The sequence below is a fragment of the Colias eurytheme genome, chromosome 11 (genome assembly GCF_061535395.1).
Source record: "Colias eurytheme isolate Ceu_HAF_F1 chromosome 11, ilColEury1 Martin Lab GWU primary, whole genome shotgun sequence".
NCBI lineage: Eukaryota > Metazoa > Arthropoda > Insecta > Lepidoptera > Pieridae > Colias > Colias eurytheme.
In genome coordinates this window covers 7,333,074-7,353,193 of record NC_142990.1, presented here as the reverse complement: position 1 = coordinate 7,353,193, position 20,120 = coordinate 7,333,074, and the positions used below count along the sequence as shown (strand labels likewise).

Genomic DNA, 20,120 nt, shown 5'->3' with positions numbered 1-20,120 from the left:
CTGGTTGCTTATTTCATACCCTTTATAGTCTAGTACAGTAGATACAGTGAAACCTGGTTAAGGCCGTGTACGCGGTCCGTGCGCTGTTTGGCTCAAATATGTGATTTTTCAAACCAGATTGTCCATCAACCACTTATCTTACAAACATATGAATTACTAATAATTTTAGGAAATTTTATTGTCTATGTTGTTAGTTAAGAGTTTTTTTCAATTAATACAGTATTTCTGAATACCATCAAGATAACTGAGCCGATGATTACTTGATTTCACTTTTAGTGTCAATTTCGAAGCTAAAAATATCTGAAATTGCTGACAGATCTAACACACAATTATTTTTAACTAACTGTAAAAATCCTTATTAAAATAGTTAGTTAAAAGATTTTTTTATTTTGGACTCCCAACTTACGAAATTAAAATCCGAACAATGTGAATTTTTTTAGAAATTATAGTCGACAAAATGATTATTTTCACCAAGATATTTGACTTTATTGAATATAATTTATACATATTGCAATAAAAGAATGTCTTACTTATAAGATAAAATTTAAAAAATCAACTAAGGTACCTCTATTATTTTTCTACAATTTTTTTAAAGTACTATAAAACACTGCGCGCGACCCGATTAAAATCAGTCGGCAGCGAGCCTTTCCAGAGAGAGGACATGTTGCTCGGCGCTCTCCTGTGGACCTATGCTGTTCATAGTAAAAGGATAGCGCAAGCCGCGATCTATCGTAATAGATCGCGGAGTTTTTGACTTGCGTTAAATAGAATATGCGCTCTTAAGTGAGACATCAAGGGACCGGTAATGTCGTTTCACTTATAGAGGTATTCCACTTACCCAGTGTCTCAGATATACAGGTATAAATAAATATCTGTCTCATTTACAGAGGGTTCCAATAATAATTTAACTTTTTTTTCAAATAAACATCTGTATGATAGCATGGACGAATATTTGTACGTACTTGGAATTACTTGTGGAATTAGTGAATAAGAATAAGTAAACAAACAATGTTATCTCAGTTACAGAGGTTTATGCATATAAAATTTGCTCGCTGTCTCAGTTATAGAGGTAACTATGATGATAAATCGAAAGAACAAATCCCAGATATAGAGGTTTACCTCGTCCCACTAACAGAGGTAATTCAGTGCCAAAGTGTTGGGACCTCAGCATGAGTTCCAGTTATGGAGGTTTCTCACTTATCCAGGTCCCACTTAACCAAGTTTCACTCTACATTGCATATCTGCAGAATCGAGCAGTGGGAGCTGGTACTATGTATTAATGAATAAAATAAAACTTCATTCATCTGAAAATAACTTATATTTATAATTTGGAGTTAACATTTTTCACATAATAAAATAAAAACAGTCTTACAAATTTCATGAACTATAAGTACACGGATCGCAAGGGAGAAATCAAATTTTGAGCAAAAATCGCTTACGAACATAAGTTATATACCTACAGAAATGCATCGATTTTGAAATTAGATAAAACAACACAAACGGAAAAAATACAAAAAAGGAAAAAATATCACAATTAGGAAATAAGGCACAATACATACATAGATAACAAAACACATAGAGTAAGTATGTTTACGTGAACCAACAATACTAAGATAGAGCAATGATAGTTATTTCCCACTTTTATATTCGGAAGCAATTATTTACACTAGTACAAGTAACACGACAAAGTTGTTTCCAACGTGATATGCAGTAATATTTTAAATTCAAACCTTCATTCAAACGTTGAATATTTCTTGAAAATTAAGAGCCTTTTTCATCAACACGATAACGATATGTCAGCGATATTGACGATAAAAATTTAAGGTCATATCGATGTTCTTTGCCAATAAATAATGATTCGTAGGTTACAATAACGGACAGTGTCTATTTTTTGTGCATTTTTACTTAAGTTTAAAAAATTTCAGACTTCTTTCGAATCAGACTCATTGCTAATCCAACATTTAGATTATTTTTATAAGTCATTAATAATAATTAGCAAAGGTTAATGCAACTATTCTTTTCCGTTATAAATTATTTAATACTGATATCTGAAAGATTATTTAATTGCCGATTTGTCTCGTAATTGTCTATTTCATATTATGTAAGTATTCACAACTATTAAATGATTAAAATTGTCGATATAATTATAGGTATTGCAACCAGCATTGAATATGTAACGGTATTATTAAAATTATAGTCCAATGTTGCGAAAAGAGCCTTGATACTTTAGCACCAAATGTCAAATCTATTTTTTTCTCCTATCTAAAGATAACATTATAGGTGTTATAAATAACTACCTAGACACGATTTCATTGACATTCACAGTAACTATTATTTAACAATAAATATATACGAACAAACTAAGAATGCAGCTAAATATTAATTAAAAGAGCCAAATATCAATATCAAGCCAAAATCTAGATTAGTTAGGTTAATAATAGGTCTTACAATAGGTTCAATATATATACATATTCTTTACACATTTATTTTAACCAGCAAATGTCAAGAATAATTACACACCATGCTAATTTAGTGATAATTATATTGTTATGATTTAAGAAAGCTTCAAATTCATACATAATGAAAATATACATTATCAATGCTATTTTACATATTATTATCGTTTTAAAGTTTATTAATTCAAATGTGATTTCTATGTGATGCTACCAAACTAAAATTTTCAATACACAAGAATGATAAAAATTTAAAATTCGAAGCTAATGTTAAAGAAAAGAATTACGTTAATGTAAACCATTAAAAAAAATAGAATTAGAGACAAGCGAGAGATCAAGAGGACGGGAAGTTACCTAAATAATGAGATTCTATTAAGACAGACAGACTGATATTTCAGAAATAACAAAATAATGTCAATGATTGGGCTCAAAATTGCCTAATTATAAAGCATATTGGTTTTATGCAACTTTCTGTTTCTAGACTTATCTAGTTTGTACTATTTATTTAAATGATTGTAGAGAGAAAATATGACTTAATATATGATTAAATCAAAAATAAATAAAGCATCAAGCCTTTACAGAATTCTAAAAAAATATTGTTACTTTCGTGATGAGGACGGACTTTTCATAACAGGAACATGACAAAATCCGAGACAAAAAAATTGCAAACAAATTCAACCCTCGAAAATTAAGTAGAACAAATTTTGCGTAGCTAAGTACTCGCGACGCCAATACAATTTTTTATAAGCAAAACATTCACAATGCTCCATAAGAAACAAATTCATTACAAGACCCAGACATACTCAAAAAATGGGGCACATGTTTTATCATTACCATAGTATATTACACAAATTATTTACACGCACTAAATCCTATGAACATGACTATTTTATATGTAAATGTGATAGTTCACTGTAATATGAAAGATGAAAAATGGCACATCAATAAAAAACACATTTTTTGCTAAGTTGTAAGATATCAAGGGATAATGATATTTATACACAATACATTTTATTCATTACACAATACATTTTGATTGTTGAAATTTAATTTAAACATATAGTAGAATATGCTTAAAAATTGCAAAAATAATTTTTAAACCATCATTACCTAGCAATTTTTTTAAGTTACCTGATTATTGTCCTCTGTCTAAATTGTCATGCCTTTTTTTAATTATGTTTTATTATTATTACACGCCAATTACATTTTACAAAAAATCCTTTACTGAATAATCTATATATATATAAAACTCAAAGGTGACTGATATAGTGATCTATCAACGCACAGCCCAAACCACTGGACGTATCGGGCTGAAATTTGGCGTGCAGGTTGATGTCATAACGTAGGCGTCCCCTAAGAAAGGATTTTAGGAAAATTCATCCCCTAAAGGGGTATAATAGGGGATGAAAACTTATACCATGAAAATTTATCTTTTCCACGCAAGCGAAGCTGCGGGCAACAGCTAGTTATAAAATAAAACTGTTACCTATACTTGAAAATTCAAGATACTCATTTCTATACCTTGAGGTACGTAGGAAAACGCCTTTAGTTATATATATCAGAAAATATGTAATAATAATAAACATAACTAATGCTCCATACAGCTTTAGGTAATGATGGTTGCAAAAACCTATCAGACTAAACTTCATTATTCAACACAGCTAAATCAAAAAACTTGATTGATTGTTACTGTATACAGGGTGTACCAAAAAGTAGTGATGAACGGAAGCTGAGAGGTAGAGGACCTAGAGGGCTATCCGAATCACCCCCATGTATGTTATGCGATTTTTCGTATTTTCGGAGTTATGACGTTTTTTTTCAATTTTTCACCTATCGCCGAGTACGATGATACTTTCACTCATGCTGACGTCAATGATTGCGGAAGATGCTTGATTTTTTTTGTGTGCTAAGCTGAAAGATAGGCCAATTCAGTATGGTAACATTTACTATCGTTAGATCTTTGAATGGAATAAAAAAAATAATTAAATGGCAAGAAAGATAAAATTACCCAGTATGTTCACCACTTCAAGGGCCCGTAAAAAAATAAAATCACATAAAAAAAATTTTCCGTTTGACTTTTAAAAACTTGCTCTATCTATCAGATAGCTACCCTGAAAATTTCATTTTATTATTCAGAAGGCTTCAATCGAATAATTTAAATCTAAATGTGGTAAGTGCAAAAATTGAATTAACATGATGATCATTAAAACCAATAAATAGGTGTTTATTTACCAGAAATTTTTAAAATAACCCCGCTGTTGCTCAATGCAAGTGCGACATCACCGTAAAAAGTTGTCTTTTAAATGTCTGAATGCCCTTTTATCATTTTTAATGGTTTCTTCTGCTACTATGAATTTCCGGGTTATTTCGTCCAAATTGTGGCAGTCTCTCGTCTTTGTAGTATCCCCACGGAAAAAAATCAATAGGGTTTATGTCCGGAGACCGTGCAGGCCAGGCTAAAGGGCAAAGATACCCTGAAAGATGGATTGGTCGTTGCAGCCTGCGCATGCGCTGGTGACGCCTGCCTTAAAGCCTGGCCTCTACGGTCCCTCGACCTAAACCCCATTGATTTGTTTCAATGGGAATACTAAAAAGACCTCGGCTACTTGAGAGAATGCCACAATTTGGACGAAATAACCCGGAAATTCATAGTAGCAGAAGAAACCATTAAAAATGATAAAAGGGCATTCAGACATTTAAAAGACAACTTTTTACGGTGATGTCGCACTTGCATTGAGCAACAGCGGGGTTATTTTAAAAATTTCTGGTAATTAAACACCTATTTATTGGTTTTAATGATCATCATGTTAATTCAATTTTTGCACTTACCACATTTAGATTTAAATTTTTCGATTGAAGCCTTCTGAATAATAAAATGAAATTTTCAGGGTAGCGTTCTGATAGATAGAGCAAGTTTTTAAAAGTCAAACGGAAAACTTTTTTTATGTGATTTTATTTTTTTACGGGCCCTTGAAGTGGTGAACATACTGGGTAATTTTATCTTTCTTGCCATTTAATTCTTTTTTTTATTCCATTCAAAGATCTAACGATAGTAAATGTTACCATACTGAATTGGCCTATCTTTCAGCTTAGCACACAAAAAAAATCAAGCATCTTCCGCAATCATTGACGTCAGCATGAGTGAAAATATCATCGTACTCGGCGATAGGTGAAAAATTGAAAAAAACGTCATAACTCCGAAAATACGAAAAATCGCATAACATACATGGGGGTGATTCGGATAGCCCTCTAGGTCCTCTACCTCTCAGCTTCCGTTCATCACTACTTTTTGGTACACCCTGTATTTAGCATACAATCAGTCATGATATTGCACAAAACAGCACATTATTAATGTATATTTTGTTTAGGACACATGATTTCGATAGTGTGCTAATAAGCATTGATTATAAGTAGCCATGGACAAACTTTATTTTATGAAAAATCATTTAATTTATATAATAACTTTATAGCAACACAAAAATTTATGCAACTTATTATACGCATAACTTGAGAATGATTTACAATAAACTGCTCTCATATTCTAGTGCTTGGTAGATACTAAGCGAATGACAACAAATTACACTATAGTCATTCTAGAACACAAATTTGACCACTTTTGACACTTTTACTGGACGATAGATACCTTTTGGACTGAAGTTAACAAAACATACTTTTCATTACAATACTGTATCAATACAGTCCGATCACTCTTTGGTTGTAGTTCATTCACAGTCTTAAACTATATTTATGTGTGGAGTATCATTGTCATGACTGTTTCAAGATATCTCACCATCATAATTAATGAAGTAGAGAACTGCAAAACTCCACGACCAAAGCCCTTCCAATACTTTTTGATGTATCCATAATAAACATATTTCATTTCATTTCATTCATTTCATTTTTATTTCATTTCATTCATTTCATTTTTATTTCATTTCATTTCATTTCAATACTTTTTGTCCTTTCTCTTTTAGTTTGTAAAAATTATTCCTTCATTCTCACAGTTCTTACATTATGCCTCATTATTTCATTTCCAGTCTATTCAGAGATCACTGTACCAATGGGATATCCATTCAGACCAAGTTTAAGAGTAATAGCTTCATTCCTTTATTAAAAATAACCATTCCATCAACTGCAGTTGCTTATGATTGTGTGCTATTTTGGACAGTTCACATTTCTGACACATTTTCTCCATATATTCTACAAAAACACATAGTTCACTCTAATGCAGACCAACCATGTTTACTATACTTGGTTCTAGTGGTCATTTCAGCTAGTTCACACTAGTCTATCTATACACCATATTCCACATCATAGAAACAGTTCAAAACTTAATGGTTGGTATGATTTGTATACTCAATAACCTACTGTCTATTTTATATGGTTAAAAGTCGGCTTCTATGTCGATGTTTGATTCACACTATTAAAAGCATAATCCAATATTCAACAGTCACTATGGGTGGTTTTAGAGGACACAGTTAACTCCTAATCGATCACTACAGGTGGTTGATACAATTCAACATACACATCATATTGGTCACTATGGGTAATTCCCGACATCCACAGGATATTTAATTTATTTTTAATTTATTTATTTGCACACGTCCACAGTATCGGTCACTATAGTATCCCACTATGTAACGCACTATTCACTACAACGGCCTCTCGGTTCACACTATGTAGCGCACTGTACGCGACAGTCGCTCCGGTTCACATTCACAGTGGTTCGGTCACCCGGTCTCCATGGTCTCCTAGTACACGTTGTCGTCCAGGTAGAGGGTGAGCGCGGGGCGGGCTCAGGAGGGCGGGCGGGCAGAGGGCGGCGGTGCGGGCAGCAGGCTCTCCCGGCGCGCGGGCAGAAGGCTCTCGCGGCTCGCGCGCAGGTTGGGCAGCGAGCGGGCAGCGCGGGCCTCGCGCCGCGCGTCCAGCGCCAGCAGCGACCTGATGTCTGCCTCTAGCGGGTCCACCGTTATGTGGTACACGCCCGTCTGTGGACAACCCACACAATGTTACACTTTCATTATGTGTGCACGACTTAAACTAACATAAGTATGTTGTAATTGTGTGATAAATAGCCGAATCTTTCTATATGATGACAGACACATAAGACAGAAATCAAAACAGAACAGCAGAAGAATACAGAAAATGTTATTTACGCTGTACGCATTCAATAGTATTGTGGATATTTAAAATACATAGAGATACTATAAACAATAACGGAATTTTGATAAATTAGCATCAAATTTTCACATAACTTGAAGGTCATTTAAAAATTTGGTATTCTACCCCTGACATTCAACAAAATATTTCTAGCAAACTAAAGCAAAGAAAAAGCACGCAACTCACACACTAACCCCCTACCTCAGTGGGCTGCGCGTCGTCCGCGGCGGGCGCGAGGCGCGTGTCGGAGTAGCGGCGCGTCTCCTCGTGCGGCTCCGCGCGCAGCCGCTCCGCGTTCAGTGCGGACAGCCGCCTGTGCGGGTTGCCCCTGGAAAACAAATGTACTTATTGACGTGATAACGTTTTTAAAATCGTTTTAGTCGGGTGACATATTCAGAAACTTGTGTCACACCAAAACCTCACGAGCGCGATCGCAGGTATAACGAGAGAGAGACGGACCGATCTCCCGTCTCATCTCGAGCGCTGCCACCAATAAGACGTTATCACGTAAACATCTCGATCGTAAACCTACTTTACAAACAACCAATTTTTATTTAAAAATGTAATGTGTCACACGAAATTAAAAATATGAAAATACGAGATAGACAAACTCTTTGAATGACTAAACGTAAAAGTAAAACGGTAAATAAGTAAAATTGACTTGATAAAATTGCAATTAATAATTGACAATAATTACCACCTACATAACACTATAACGAAAATTGCGTTAACATGAAATTTGGCACACAGTTTGTATACAAAAATAAAGCTAATATTTTTCTAACGATATATCCATGCAAATAAAGCAGCGAACAGAAGGTAGTTAAAAAATTATAGCATATTGAACTTGTTAATAAACATACTTATCATATTGTATACAACACTTATAAATAGAATACAATGAGTCAGAATTCACATGGTAAACAGTAAACACTATAATCATTACAAAATATACAGGTTAGCAAGTTACCCGGTACAACCTTGATTGTTAGTAATTAGACCAATGATTAAAATTTAAATTTCCTAAAAAAGTCTTATCACATGATTAATGAACTACATTGTAGTATTATAGGTAACAACTAATGAATAATTAAGATTATTAACCATTATTAAAAAAAAAAAAACATTTCTGGCGAAGTCGTGAGGATGTATATCTGTTTGTATGTTTGTTCGTCTTTCGCGGGAAAATCAGTGAACGGGTTTTGAAAATACATACTTGGCAGTGATTTATTTATTCTTTATTGTACATATAATTATAACAAGACGGAAATAAAACTAGACAAAAATTTGATACAATAATAACACACGTACATAAATTCAGCCTTATTGCTCATAAACAATCTCTTCCAGGCAACCCTGATGTAGCTTATGTACCAAAATAACACATGAGCTAAAGAAATACACTTGCATTTACCCTCAGGTTCTAACGCAACTTCATAGTCCGTAAGTACTAATATTATAAATGCGAAAGTAACTCTGTCTGTCTGTTACTCAATCACGCCTAAACTACTGCACCAATTTGCATGAAATTTGGTATGGAGATATTTTGATACCCGAGAAAGGACATAGGCTACCTTTTATTGCGAAATATCTGTGCCTCCAGTGAATAAGGGAATAACTCAAAAACAGCACTTTTCAGGAGAGACAAAAAACTGTATATCAATACTAAATCTTTAGTAATTCAAAATTTTAAGCTTGTATGTGTAAGATATGATGTTAGACTATATTTTTACATAGGAACACATATTGTAACAACCCCATAAATATACTTTTTTCGTATTTTTTTGTAGTTGTGGCCTTATGAACGAGTACTTCATGGAATAACTCAATGTATTCACATAATTTTTATTTTACTCTTTGCAATATAACGACTTATGCCCTTATGCACTATGTTCATAATCGCACAACACGACTTATATTATTGCCAGTTTTGGTTTTATAGAAATGATGCGACTTATTATGCTTGAAATTTGTGTACTTTATGACTCAATTGAGGCATTTTAGTGGAAAAACTATGCACGTAGCTTGAAAAACGAATGAAATCAACGGGTTTTTTTTCGTTATTAGATAATAAAAACAAAGCAACATTTAGGTATTTATGCATTTAACCCTAGAAGTCCAATCTACGTAAATTTGACGTATGAACTCTTCTATATTTACCATCGAAATCCAGAACCAACTTATTAGCAAAATCCAGAACCAACTTATTAGCCGTCGAGACCTTGTGCACCTTGAGCAGTACATAGTTGGCTCATCCAGGTAAATTCCGCCATTTGGTTGTAAAGAGGATGTTGTGCGTCATTTTGACGTATAATTGGGCTTTTCGTAACTTTTAAGATTGTTTCAAATTTTTATTTTGTGATTTATTTGAATAATTTTTTTCCAAGTCACGTTTCACATGATATCTATAGTATTATACTATAGATTGTGTATAAAATGGGATCCAGACAACTTTTATACTAGGACGAAAAACCTTCAATTTTAGTAAATGACGATTATTGTCCTCCGCTGGATTTGGACTTCAAGCAAGGGGATTGGGTGGCTGAAGATGTTGTCCGGAGTAAAACCGAATATGTTATGGGGTTTTGTTACCCATGTATAATGAAAGTCGTAGATTGTAAAATAAACGTTTAATTGATCTTTCAATAATACAGTACTATGTTGTTAATGCTATACAATGTTTCACCAGTCACCACAATGAGTCTAGTCTGTACAGGTTAGCAGGAGACAATCATTGAGTATTGGTATTAAATACGTATCAACTGCGTATTGCGTTTTGCGTATTAACTATTGTCCTAGTGAAAATTAATCGTCGAATCAATTTAAAATTCGATCAAGTGCGTTCCGTTTCGTAAAATATAGATAATAAAAGTGGCAACGCCACAATGTCATGGTGGTATACATTGAGGATACAAGCACTATAAAGAGATAAGAGAAGACTGAAAACCATATTCCTGTATGTTCAGTGAATACAGGAAAAGTTATAGGTGGTCAGTGGCGATTTTTTACGGCATGATATAGAATTTTAACAATGTCTATATCATATAATATCAATATAATGTAGATAAATAAAGAAAATACAATGAGCCGCAAAGATTTTATGCAAAAATTAAGCACAGATTTGAAGGTGCCTTGGATGCAAATACGACTTGTGGCACGCACTTTGAAGAGACTCTACGTGACAATAGCCCAATTTTTTCAAAATATGTGGTACCAGAGTATCCATAAAATGTTTACGAAAATGCAGGACCAAAGAAGTATCGATATTGCGGATTTTTTTCCTATAAAAAAGGCAAATTACCAAAGCACAGTGGCTAAAACGCTTATATAAAATGCGGAGAAAACAATATTCATAATTATTGTCAAGCCTGGTTATAAATACTTTTTTTTATGCGACTATTATAGACTATAATATTATTGTAGTTAGATAATTTAAAAAAAAAAATTAAAAACGAGTTTTTTTTTTAAAACTTACCCAATTATTTAAGAAGAAAATATAAGTTTAACATTTTTGTTGGCTTTTTTTAGATGATTCAATTATCGTTCTGTATTTATATTAACAAAGAGTATAATATCATTAAATGCACTTAATGTGTTAACTGTATTTTTAATATCTATTGCAAAAAATAGTTAATTTCCATAGAAATATATTAGTATCCCAAGTTAACTGATACCTTTTTTAAATACCTTTTTTAAAAAATATAAAGATTTGTTGTTGGAGATTTATTGAAAAAAACGATTTAAAAATAATAAGGAATAGGTATGGTGTGTTGTTTCCGTGCAGTATTCAATTAATAGACCAATAGCAACACGGCATTAATGCCAAACTGTCTCATGTCGTCACTTGAACCAATGACACTAAAAGAGCTTATCCTTTATGCTCATGTTAGAAAAATGACACAAATGATTTATATACTAAAATAGTGTTAGGACTGATGGAACAAAATGAATTAAGCCTTTATTCAAAAAGTATAACTACACATACGTCTTTGTGTTCGTGGGTACTTTTGACTCGAGACGAATAGTTCCTTTGCGATTGCCTAAAATGATGGATAAGGTAACTTATACCGTTAATCACACCCTACTTATACCGTTTGGATCATTCGAAAAAATGGGTTAGGACGCAGCTAGAGATATGACCTTTTGATATGTTGTGTATTTTGACGAGCTGAATCCAATGGTGCAATAAAAACCAAAGGGAATAACTCGTCTTACTCCCTTATTCACTGGAGGCACAGATATGTACCACGGGCGGACCTCTAGTTACCTATAAGTCTCGAAGCCGCCGCTCTCGTCCTCCTCGTGGTAGGCGACGGGCGGCGGCGGCGGCTCGATGTTCGCCACCACCTGCCCGCGCGCGCTCCGCTCGCGGCGCTTGCTGCGCAGCGGCGCCCGCGGCGACGCGGCGATCGGCAGCTTCTCCGGCGCGTTTTGGATTAGCAGTATACTGGAATGTGGGAAACTATTTATTGACAAAACATAATGTTGTTCTCCATCTTAGATTGAGTTTTAGTTAAATAATGATAAATGTAGAATAAGTTATTATAATAAGGAAGTAAGTAATCGTTTGACTTTCGCTATTTTTCCGACGAGTTTGACTAACGCACACGCGACTAAGCCGCCGGTACCAACGTTCACACCATCATTTTTCTTTTTGTCATTGCGTACTAAGACCCCTGTAGAACCGCCATCCTGTTACAAATGACTCGAAATTTTGTGTCAATATCTCCCGGTCTATGTATGAATTGATGAATCAAGAATTTATCGATTAGTTGTAATTAGATGTTGAAACGAATTTTGATCACGTACTCGTGTACAATTTCGTGTCTGCATATTATACGTGCTTGGAGAATAGATAAACAAAAACATCTCATACCTACGTAATTTGCGTAATTTGTTATTTAATTCAAATTATTTTTTCCCAATCTAATTTTATAGTGAATGACACAGATTAATTATATAACGAATATATTTTTATGCAAAAAAAATTGTAAATTATCTACCACATTATCATATTTTTTAAATAAATTATAATAATAAAGACTTAATAAGTCAAATTCATTTGAACAGACAATTTATCGATTTATCAAACAATAATCATGTTTTTAAATAACAGGTCCAGTCTATTAATTATTTATGAACTAGTTGTCGCCTTATTTAATCAAAATTTAATGGGAGAGTAAGTTTGAGAGATTTTGTGAAAATTGCTTGATTGCCTTTACAAAATGCAAATACCAATAAAATTCCAAACCTATTGTAATCGACATTCAGATTGCTTTCGTTCATTTCGTTAAATTATATGTTGAAAAAAAAATAATATCCGATTGAGATTTGAAGACATATGACTACACGGAGATAATTACGTATGTGTTATACAATTATATTTAGGCATATAAGAACGGAAATTCATAATTGTATTTAAATGCAAATATTGTAAGCAACGTACTTAAATTATTATTATAATTTTGATGACCTATTGTATGCAAAAACCACACTATTTCTATTTAATCGGTATGCTTCTAGTATTAAACTCGAAGACTTTTGTATGACGTAAATTTTACGACGGATCGTAAATATGCAATAATTCTATGAATTCGCAAACATTTATTACATTCAACGTAACTTCGCTTTCTAATTTCATATTATCAAACTCGTGATATACCAATCTTCTAATTTTTAAAAATGCAATAGTTCAGGATCCATCAAGAAATTATTGGGCGTCTCATCAAAATTAAAGCTACTCACGGAAAATTAGCTTGATAGTAATCAAGTGCAAAAATGGGCGATGGATCCTGTATCAGTATCCATTCTCATAAAATTTATGTTTATGCCTAGGTATTTGACATTTTAGCAATTCAAATTATGTTACTTAATTACTTTGCTAGATTCCCTATACGTTTTATATGTTTAAATTATGCTTAAAACAATCTAGTCCAGATGACTACATAAAAATAAAAATATAAGTACTTATGAGATATTTGTAAATGTAAATGTTAATAATCGATGGAAAATTGACTACTTTTATGATTTACTTATTTTGTTTTACGTTATTAAGTATTAATATTTTTATAAAATGTAATTGTAGGTATAGTTTCAATTTCAATTCAATATCAAATACATACAATATTTTATGGTATAAAACGACCAGAAAATTAAATATAAACATGTCGATTTTACGCAATAATCCTATTTTTTATAAAAGTAAATTTCCTGTTGAGAAAAATAAAACATAATAGTTATTAAACGGAAAAATTACCTACGTCTAAATATTTATATTTTCTATAATAAGAAAATCCGCATACAGACAAACCGGACTCACACCGAAAGTCAATCTGGTAGCATTGCAAATCATCTGTTGCAATATTCTAGAATACATGAGATTGGGAATAATTTGCGTCACAGAAACCTTGATCTTACAAAATTCACGTGTATATAGTTCGAGTGACCTTAACTTGTTGTGTGAAATCGTTTATTGTACGAGAAAAGTATTTATATCATATAAAAATATTATAATAAACTGCAATGAGTTTAAAACTCATTTTGCGCAATCGATTGAACAAATGGTTATAAAAAGTGGCTGTAAAAAAGTAACAAGATTAGAATGTTAATTATAATGATAATGTTTTAATAGCGCTAACTTGGAAACCATGTGCGTACATATATGGTACAGTTTAAATGGAATGAATAAAGCTATTAAAATTTCCTTGTCGCTTACCGATTGTGCGCCCGCCATCGATTGCAAAGGTGTAAATATTGTCGACACTGAATGTACATAAACACAGCGCCGCCGGTGAACCCCACTGCGACCACCACTAATTTCGTCCAAAACGGCCACGCTGAAATAGTCAAATTACATTAGAATGTTACAAATTATTCAATGCTATGCAGTATGCCGATATTAACATGCAATTACACCGAAACAAACTGACTCTGTTACTGGAAATGAATCATCGAAATTCCTCTGTTATCTTCAAACAAAACATAGGTGTAATATGTATTAATACAAACATTCATACGCATATTTTTAGCTCTCGTATCAAACATTTTAATCTGCAGTATAACGGAACTAACTTGTTTTTATTTTATTTTTACTTTCGATTAATAATATTATCGATACGGCATTGTCGTCAGACAGCTTTTTTGGGTATAGTTCCTAGATTTGCTTATATGAATTGAATAATGTTACGCGGTGTTATTTAAATGGATCGTGTATAGCAATGCGGTCGAGTAATGTGTTTAACACATGGCCGTGTAGTGAATTACCAATCTGTCCCTTGTTGACCTCCTCGACGGCTCGCTCGATGAGCACGAAGAGCGACCACATGACGCAGAGCGCGGCTACGCAGTGAAACAGCACGGCGCAGCACAGCCGCCGCCTCTCCACACCGGACATCTCCAATAACCGCCACTGAAATAGAACCATTTGTTAACAAAATCCTTATCTTCATACTAATCTATCACAAAGCTATCCTCGTTATCAATCCCAAGAACCGTTATTATAAACCGATTGGATCCGGTGTCCCATTATTTTGGGGTTACAGATTATTTTGACCCATAACAAACACGCGTACATCTCTGGACTTGTACACTTCAGGTTATCTGAAGACTGTTTTCCCCTAAACAAAGTTTAAGCACTTTTGGCCATAACTAGCCGTGCTTAAACAGATGGTTTTCTTTCAAGCCGTGGTTTTCCCGTGAAAGAGTAACACATCACAAACGTTCGCAATTGTAATATTCCGATGATATCAAGCAAAAATATAAAATTAGCTTAGCCATTTCGCCCTATGTACGAAACCTGTACACATTTCTCACTACAATTATTTAAATATGTATAGTATCATATTTTTTAAATAAATTAGAATTAAATCTCTGTGATGAAAACTCCTATGTAAGATTGCATTGGTTCTCCAAGGCCTAGACCACTTCAGAAAACAGATAAAACTAAATATCATAGAAGTAGACTAGGTGATAGCTAATAGGGCAATGAATAATGAATTTAGATTGGATGGTAAATATGTTGTTGAACACTTAGACTCCTTCTAATACTGCTTGAATTTACATAAGTGCAAAAAATAACTCAAATCCTAATAGCCACTTATCAAAGTATTAAGTATTTTTAAAAATTGACACCCAAGACTATGTTAAATTATCAAATACATTTCTTTATTTATAAATATACATATTTCTATAATTTAGCTGAAATATTTGTAAGAGAGCATTGATATTAGATCAGTAAATTGAAAATAACTGGGTTTATCAGTTAATATATTGTAATACATACTTAAAGTCAAATATATAATTCTCAATGACTCAATGCAGTAATAAAATGGGAGTCTTTCTTTTTCTGACTGAAAATATACTTTTTTAGAGAAAAGCTCAACTGTAGATTGGTGTGATTTACATGAATTCAAATGACCATCTGTGTTTATTATTATTGTGCATTCGTAGATAAATACCAGCAGCATCTTATAAATAATTGCTACAAAAAATTTCAATAGACATTCATAAAGACATCCAGAGCATGAAACATATAAGAAAGCCAGGTTCAAGCTCCCTATATTATTATGAAATTATTATCTCATATAGTGTTAAAATAATTGTTTCAACATTAAACATTCAACAGGGCCAGTGATATTGTCATAGTGTGTTGGATATGTTGAAATCTTATACTTAAATATGTAATACATAGTTCAGCTTGAAACAGTATTTATTTTTATAATTATATTATTATTTTAATACCCACCTCACTGAATGGCTTTATTTTTGTGTGCATAATAAAGTTGAATTTACACAATTCACATGATCTCGTCTCTGAGGCTGTCAGCCATTGTTGTAAACAGCTTTGATGAACATATTTCAAGCTGCCTGCAAAAGAAAATAATTTGGAAAATCCAAAAGTGCACGCCTCATAATTTTTTTTTAATAAATATTTATTAATTATTATTTTTGTTTATTTAATAACAATTAAACCACATCGAATCAGACCCTGAAAAATGAAAGGGTTCTATTCCTGAGCATACTCAAGCGTAAGAGAAAAAAAAAGACTCGATTAGTAAAGTATTTCGGTCGCTATCGTGTTAACAAGAAAAAGGATCCGCACATACAGACACACGGACGTCCAAGACAGAACTTTTTTAAACTGTTTTTTAACTAGTTTAAATAACAAAAATGACATCAAAAATATCATGAACGATAAAAAAAGTGTTTTTTCTTAATATGTGTGTGTATGTATTATCTTACAAGTGCAATGTATGATACATAAAGACATTTTAAGTTTGAAAAATCAGACGTTTTGCGCGAAGTGACAGTAGTACCCACCTCAACGCTTTGCTTATGAGGCGTGCAAAAAGGATACAACTCACGTTATTTTACTCAAAAAAGTAAAGAGGTACAAAGGTTTTAAATATAAGGGGTGTAAAAATTATTACAGATTTCTATCTATACTTTCAATCATGTGAACATTATGTTATCATGTGGCAGCTGCACGGTGCACCCCATAATTGATAACAATCGTTTAGTCATTTCACAATGATTAAAGTTCATTTGTAGAGACACCAGCAACATCTTATTGCTACAAAAAATGTCATAAAGACATCATGAGCATGAAACATAATATAAGACAGCCAGGTAAAAACTTATTTAAATAGAATTTAATTTAATTTAAATACTTTGTCCTTTCTGCTATTGTTTGAAAGAAATGCTTTTAAAATTGTACAAAAAACATTTAGTAATATTGTTTTAAACTACCTTCAGCACTAAATTAAGTAAATAATTCACAAATAATTTCTTCAACTTACAATAATAAAAAATGTCTTAAGTTCACAAAAATTAAATCATAAAAGCTGTTATTAAGAAAAATATAATATACTAATCACTAATTATACTCAGAGCTACTTATTGTACAATACAGAGTTGTTACATGAGCAATTCAAATAATATTCATTTATGTATTTATTAATGCTTAAGAGCGCTTATTCAATTTAACGCAAGTCAAAATCTCCGCGATCTATTACGATAGAGCGCCGCTTGCGCTATCCTTTTACTATGAACAGCATAGGTCCACAGGAGAGTGCAGAGCAACATGTCCTCTCTCTGGAAAGGCTCGCTGCCGACTGATTTGAATCGGGTCGCGCGCAGTGTTTTATAATACTTTAAAAAAAAATGTAGAAAAATAATGGACCTTAGTTGATTTTTTATATTTTATCTTATAAGTAAGACATTCTTTTATTGCAATACGTATAAATTATATTCAATTAAGTCAAATATCTTAGTGAAAATAATCATTTTTTCGACTATAATTTCTAAAAAAATTAACATTGTTCGGATTTTAATTTCGTAAGTCCAAAATAAAAAAAATCTTTTAACTAACTATTTTAATAAGGATTTTTGCAGTTAGTTAAAAAAAATTGTGTGTTAGATCTGTCAGCAATTTCCGATATTTTTAGTTTCGAAATTGACACTAAAAGTGAAATCAAGTAATCATCGGCTCAGTTCTCTTGAAATAAATCTCTCTCTTAAAATTTAAAATATTGATAATAAGTTTAACAAGGATTTAATAAAATCCCACTAGAATCCAAAGTTGCTTTGCATATGCAGTGATTCTCATGCTGACTCAAGTACTTGTTATGTAAATTAAGAAGCTGTATATGTGTTTCAGATGCATTACAATAATGTAAAATATATTGTCATTTCATTTTATATTATTCTTTTCTAAAATTAGTTACTCTTTCTACAACATTGAACATTTTTTTTAATTACATGCTCCAAACTTATCAACAGTGATAATGATTATAAGCACATAATATAAAAAATAGCAACTGGTTATAATTGTAATTTATGGAATCATCCTGATCTTACATTCATTTATTTATTAGATGGTTGTATACTTTAAATTAAATAATAACAATAGTGTTTCTATTCTAGTAGACTGTACAGAAAAAAGAAACAGTACAGAAAGAAGTCAGTTAAAAACAAATAAGTAGGTAAGTAATAAGAAATCAAGGTTTTTTTTTTTCAAATAACAGAAGACCAGATTATATTAACACAATAAAAGTATACTGTAATTCTTTCACTTGATAAGACTTGCTTAAGCACTATACTACTTCAGTGTATTAAAATCATTAATTTCCAATATGCTATACAATTATGAACCTATTTAAGTTTTATTTTTAAGGCCTTAAATGTTATATAGACTACATAAATATAGTAGCTTACCAGAACAATAGCATGGAGCTAGAAGAGGATTATGTATTTCACTCTCACAATGACAAATCCTGCAGATATCACCACTTGAATTACTACAAGATGTTTGACTACTACCAGACCCTGCACGAATTGTTTCTTTGCCACAACCACCACCCCATTCCCAACTCTCAATTTCTGATGAATTCTTTACGTTTATTTGTTGAAGGGGCATTATTGCACCTGATAATTCACTTTTACAGTTTTATATAACTACTCGATGCCATAAAATAATAATGCTTTTCACATTCGACAAAGCTAATAATAGGAAACATATCAGCTTTTCAATTAATAATAAATCAAGCAACTTCGCCTAAAAATATACGATGAACCCTCAACAACATATCAACTATGGATGTGGTTACTTATACAAATTACAAAGATATTTCAACTCAAAATAAAAAATGATAACGAAAACATGATCGTTCTCAAGACTCAATTCTCAAATCTCAATTCTTGCTCAATTCTCAAATCTATGTGATGTCTGTTCAATTCATGGGCAACAGAGTAAAAAACATAGATGACGGCCGTCAGCCAGCCGTCAGAAGCCGTCAGCCCATAATAGATTTTATTTAATTGACTTTATAAAAAAGCTTAACAAAATTGAAAACGCATTTAATTATTATGCATAATTTATTTACAAATAATTGTGTTGTTTCATAGTTGTAAAAAAATTAAAGAAAATAAATAAACTTGCGAAAAGAAATAAACTACCTGATAATAGAAAAAAATATAAAAGAGATACTAATTTATATTGTCATAGTGTGGTCATAAGCTTCTTGGTCATAATCTAAGGTCATAATATTATGTGGGCTCTAAATTTTAAGTATGCTAAACGTGAAGTTTATGTGGGTCATAGTGTACTAGCTTCGCCCGCGTTTTCTAAAAAAATCTGCATAGTTCCCGTTCCAGTGGGATTTCCGGGATAAAACCTATTATATTATGTGTTAATCCAAGTTACCCTTTAGATTATATGTGCTAAATTTCATTTTTATTCGGTTCAGTAGTATTTGCGTGAAAGAGTAACAAACATACATACACCACATACACATACATCCATCCTCACTACATCCTCACAAACATTCGCACTTATAATATTATTTTGACTCTAGTAGGATAGGATGTGGATAGGATAGGATTTTTTATTTACGATTTTATATGTGAACTAGCTGCTCCGCGCAGTTTCACCCCCGTAGCTTCACTCCTGTTGGTCGTAGCGTGATGATATTTATCATATATATATGCCTATAGCCTTCCTCGATAAAT

The 20,120-nt window shown here is 32.4% G+C and overlaps 1 protein-coding gene across 2 annotated transcripts; it reads right to left on the bottom strand.

Annotated features, from left to right (window-relative positions):
* Positions 1-5,761: 5,761 nt before the first annotated feature.
* LOC149904705 (E3 ubiquitin-protein ligase MARCHF8-like) lies at positions 5,762-19,305 on the bottom strand. 2 transcript variants are annotated; one of them, XM_090107187.1, is made up of 7 exons: positions 18,828-19,305; positions 16,357-16,478; positions 14,877-15,021; positions 14,329-14,449; positions 11,881-12,060; positions 7,815-7,941; positions 5,762-7,441 (listed from the first exon to the last, which is right to left on the bottom strand). In XM_090107187.1, exons 1-7 carry the CDS (start codon positions 19,027-19,029, stop codon positions 7,250-7,252), a joined length of 1,089 nt encoding a protein of 362 aa, XP_089963313.1. In that variant the 5' UTR covers positions 19,030-19,305; the 3' UTR covers positions 5,762-7,249. The 2 variants fall into 2 exon arrangements, with proteins under 2 accessions (XP_089963313.1, XP_089963314.1); XM_090107188.1 differs by having other exon boundaries at positions 7,304-7,441; positions 7,800-7,941.
* Positions 19,306-20,120: the final 815 nt, after the last annotated feature.

Coding starts and splice junctions, on each gene's coding strand:
- LOC149904705 (XM_090107187.1), bottom strand. CDS start 19,029: ATGCCCCTTCAACAAATAAACGTAAAGAATTCATCAGAAATTGAGAGT. Junction 14,450..14,876: donor GGTCAACAAGGGACAGATTG/GTAATTCACTAC, acceptor TGACTATTTCAG/CGTGGCCGTTTTGGACGAAA. Junction 7,442..7,814: donor ACGACGCGCAGCCCACTGAG/GTAGGGGGTTAG, acceptor GGTTGTCCACAG/ACGGGCGTGTACCACATAAC.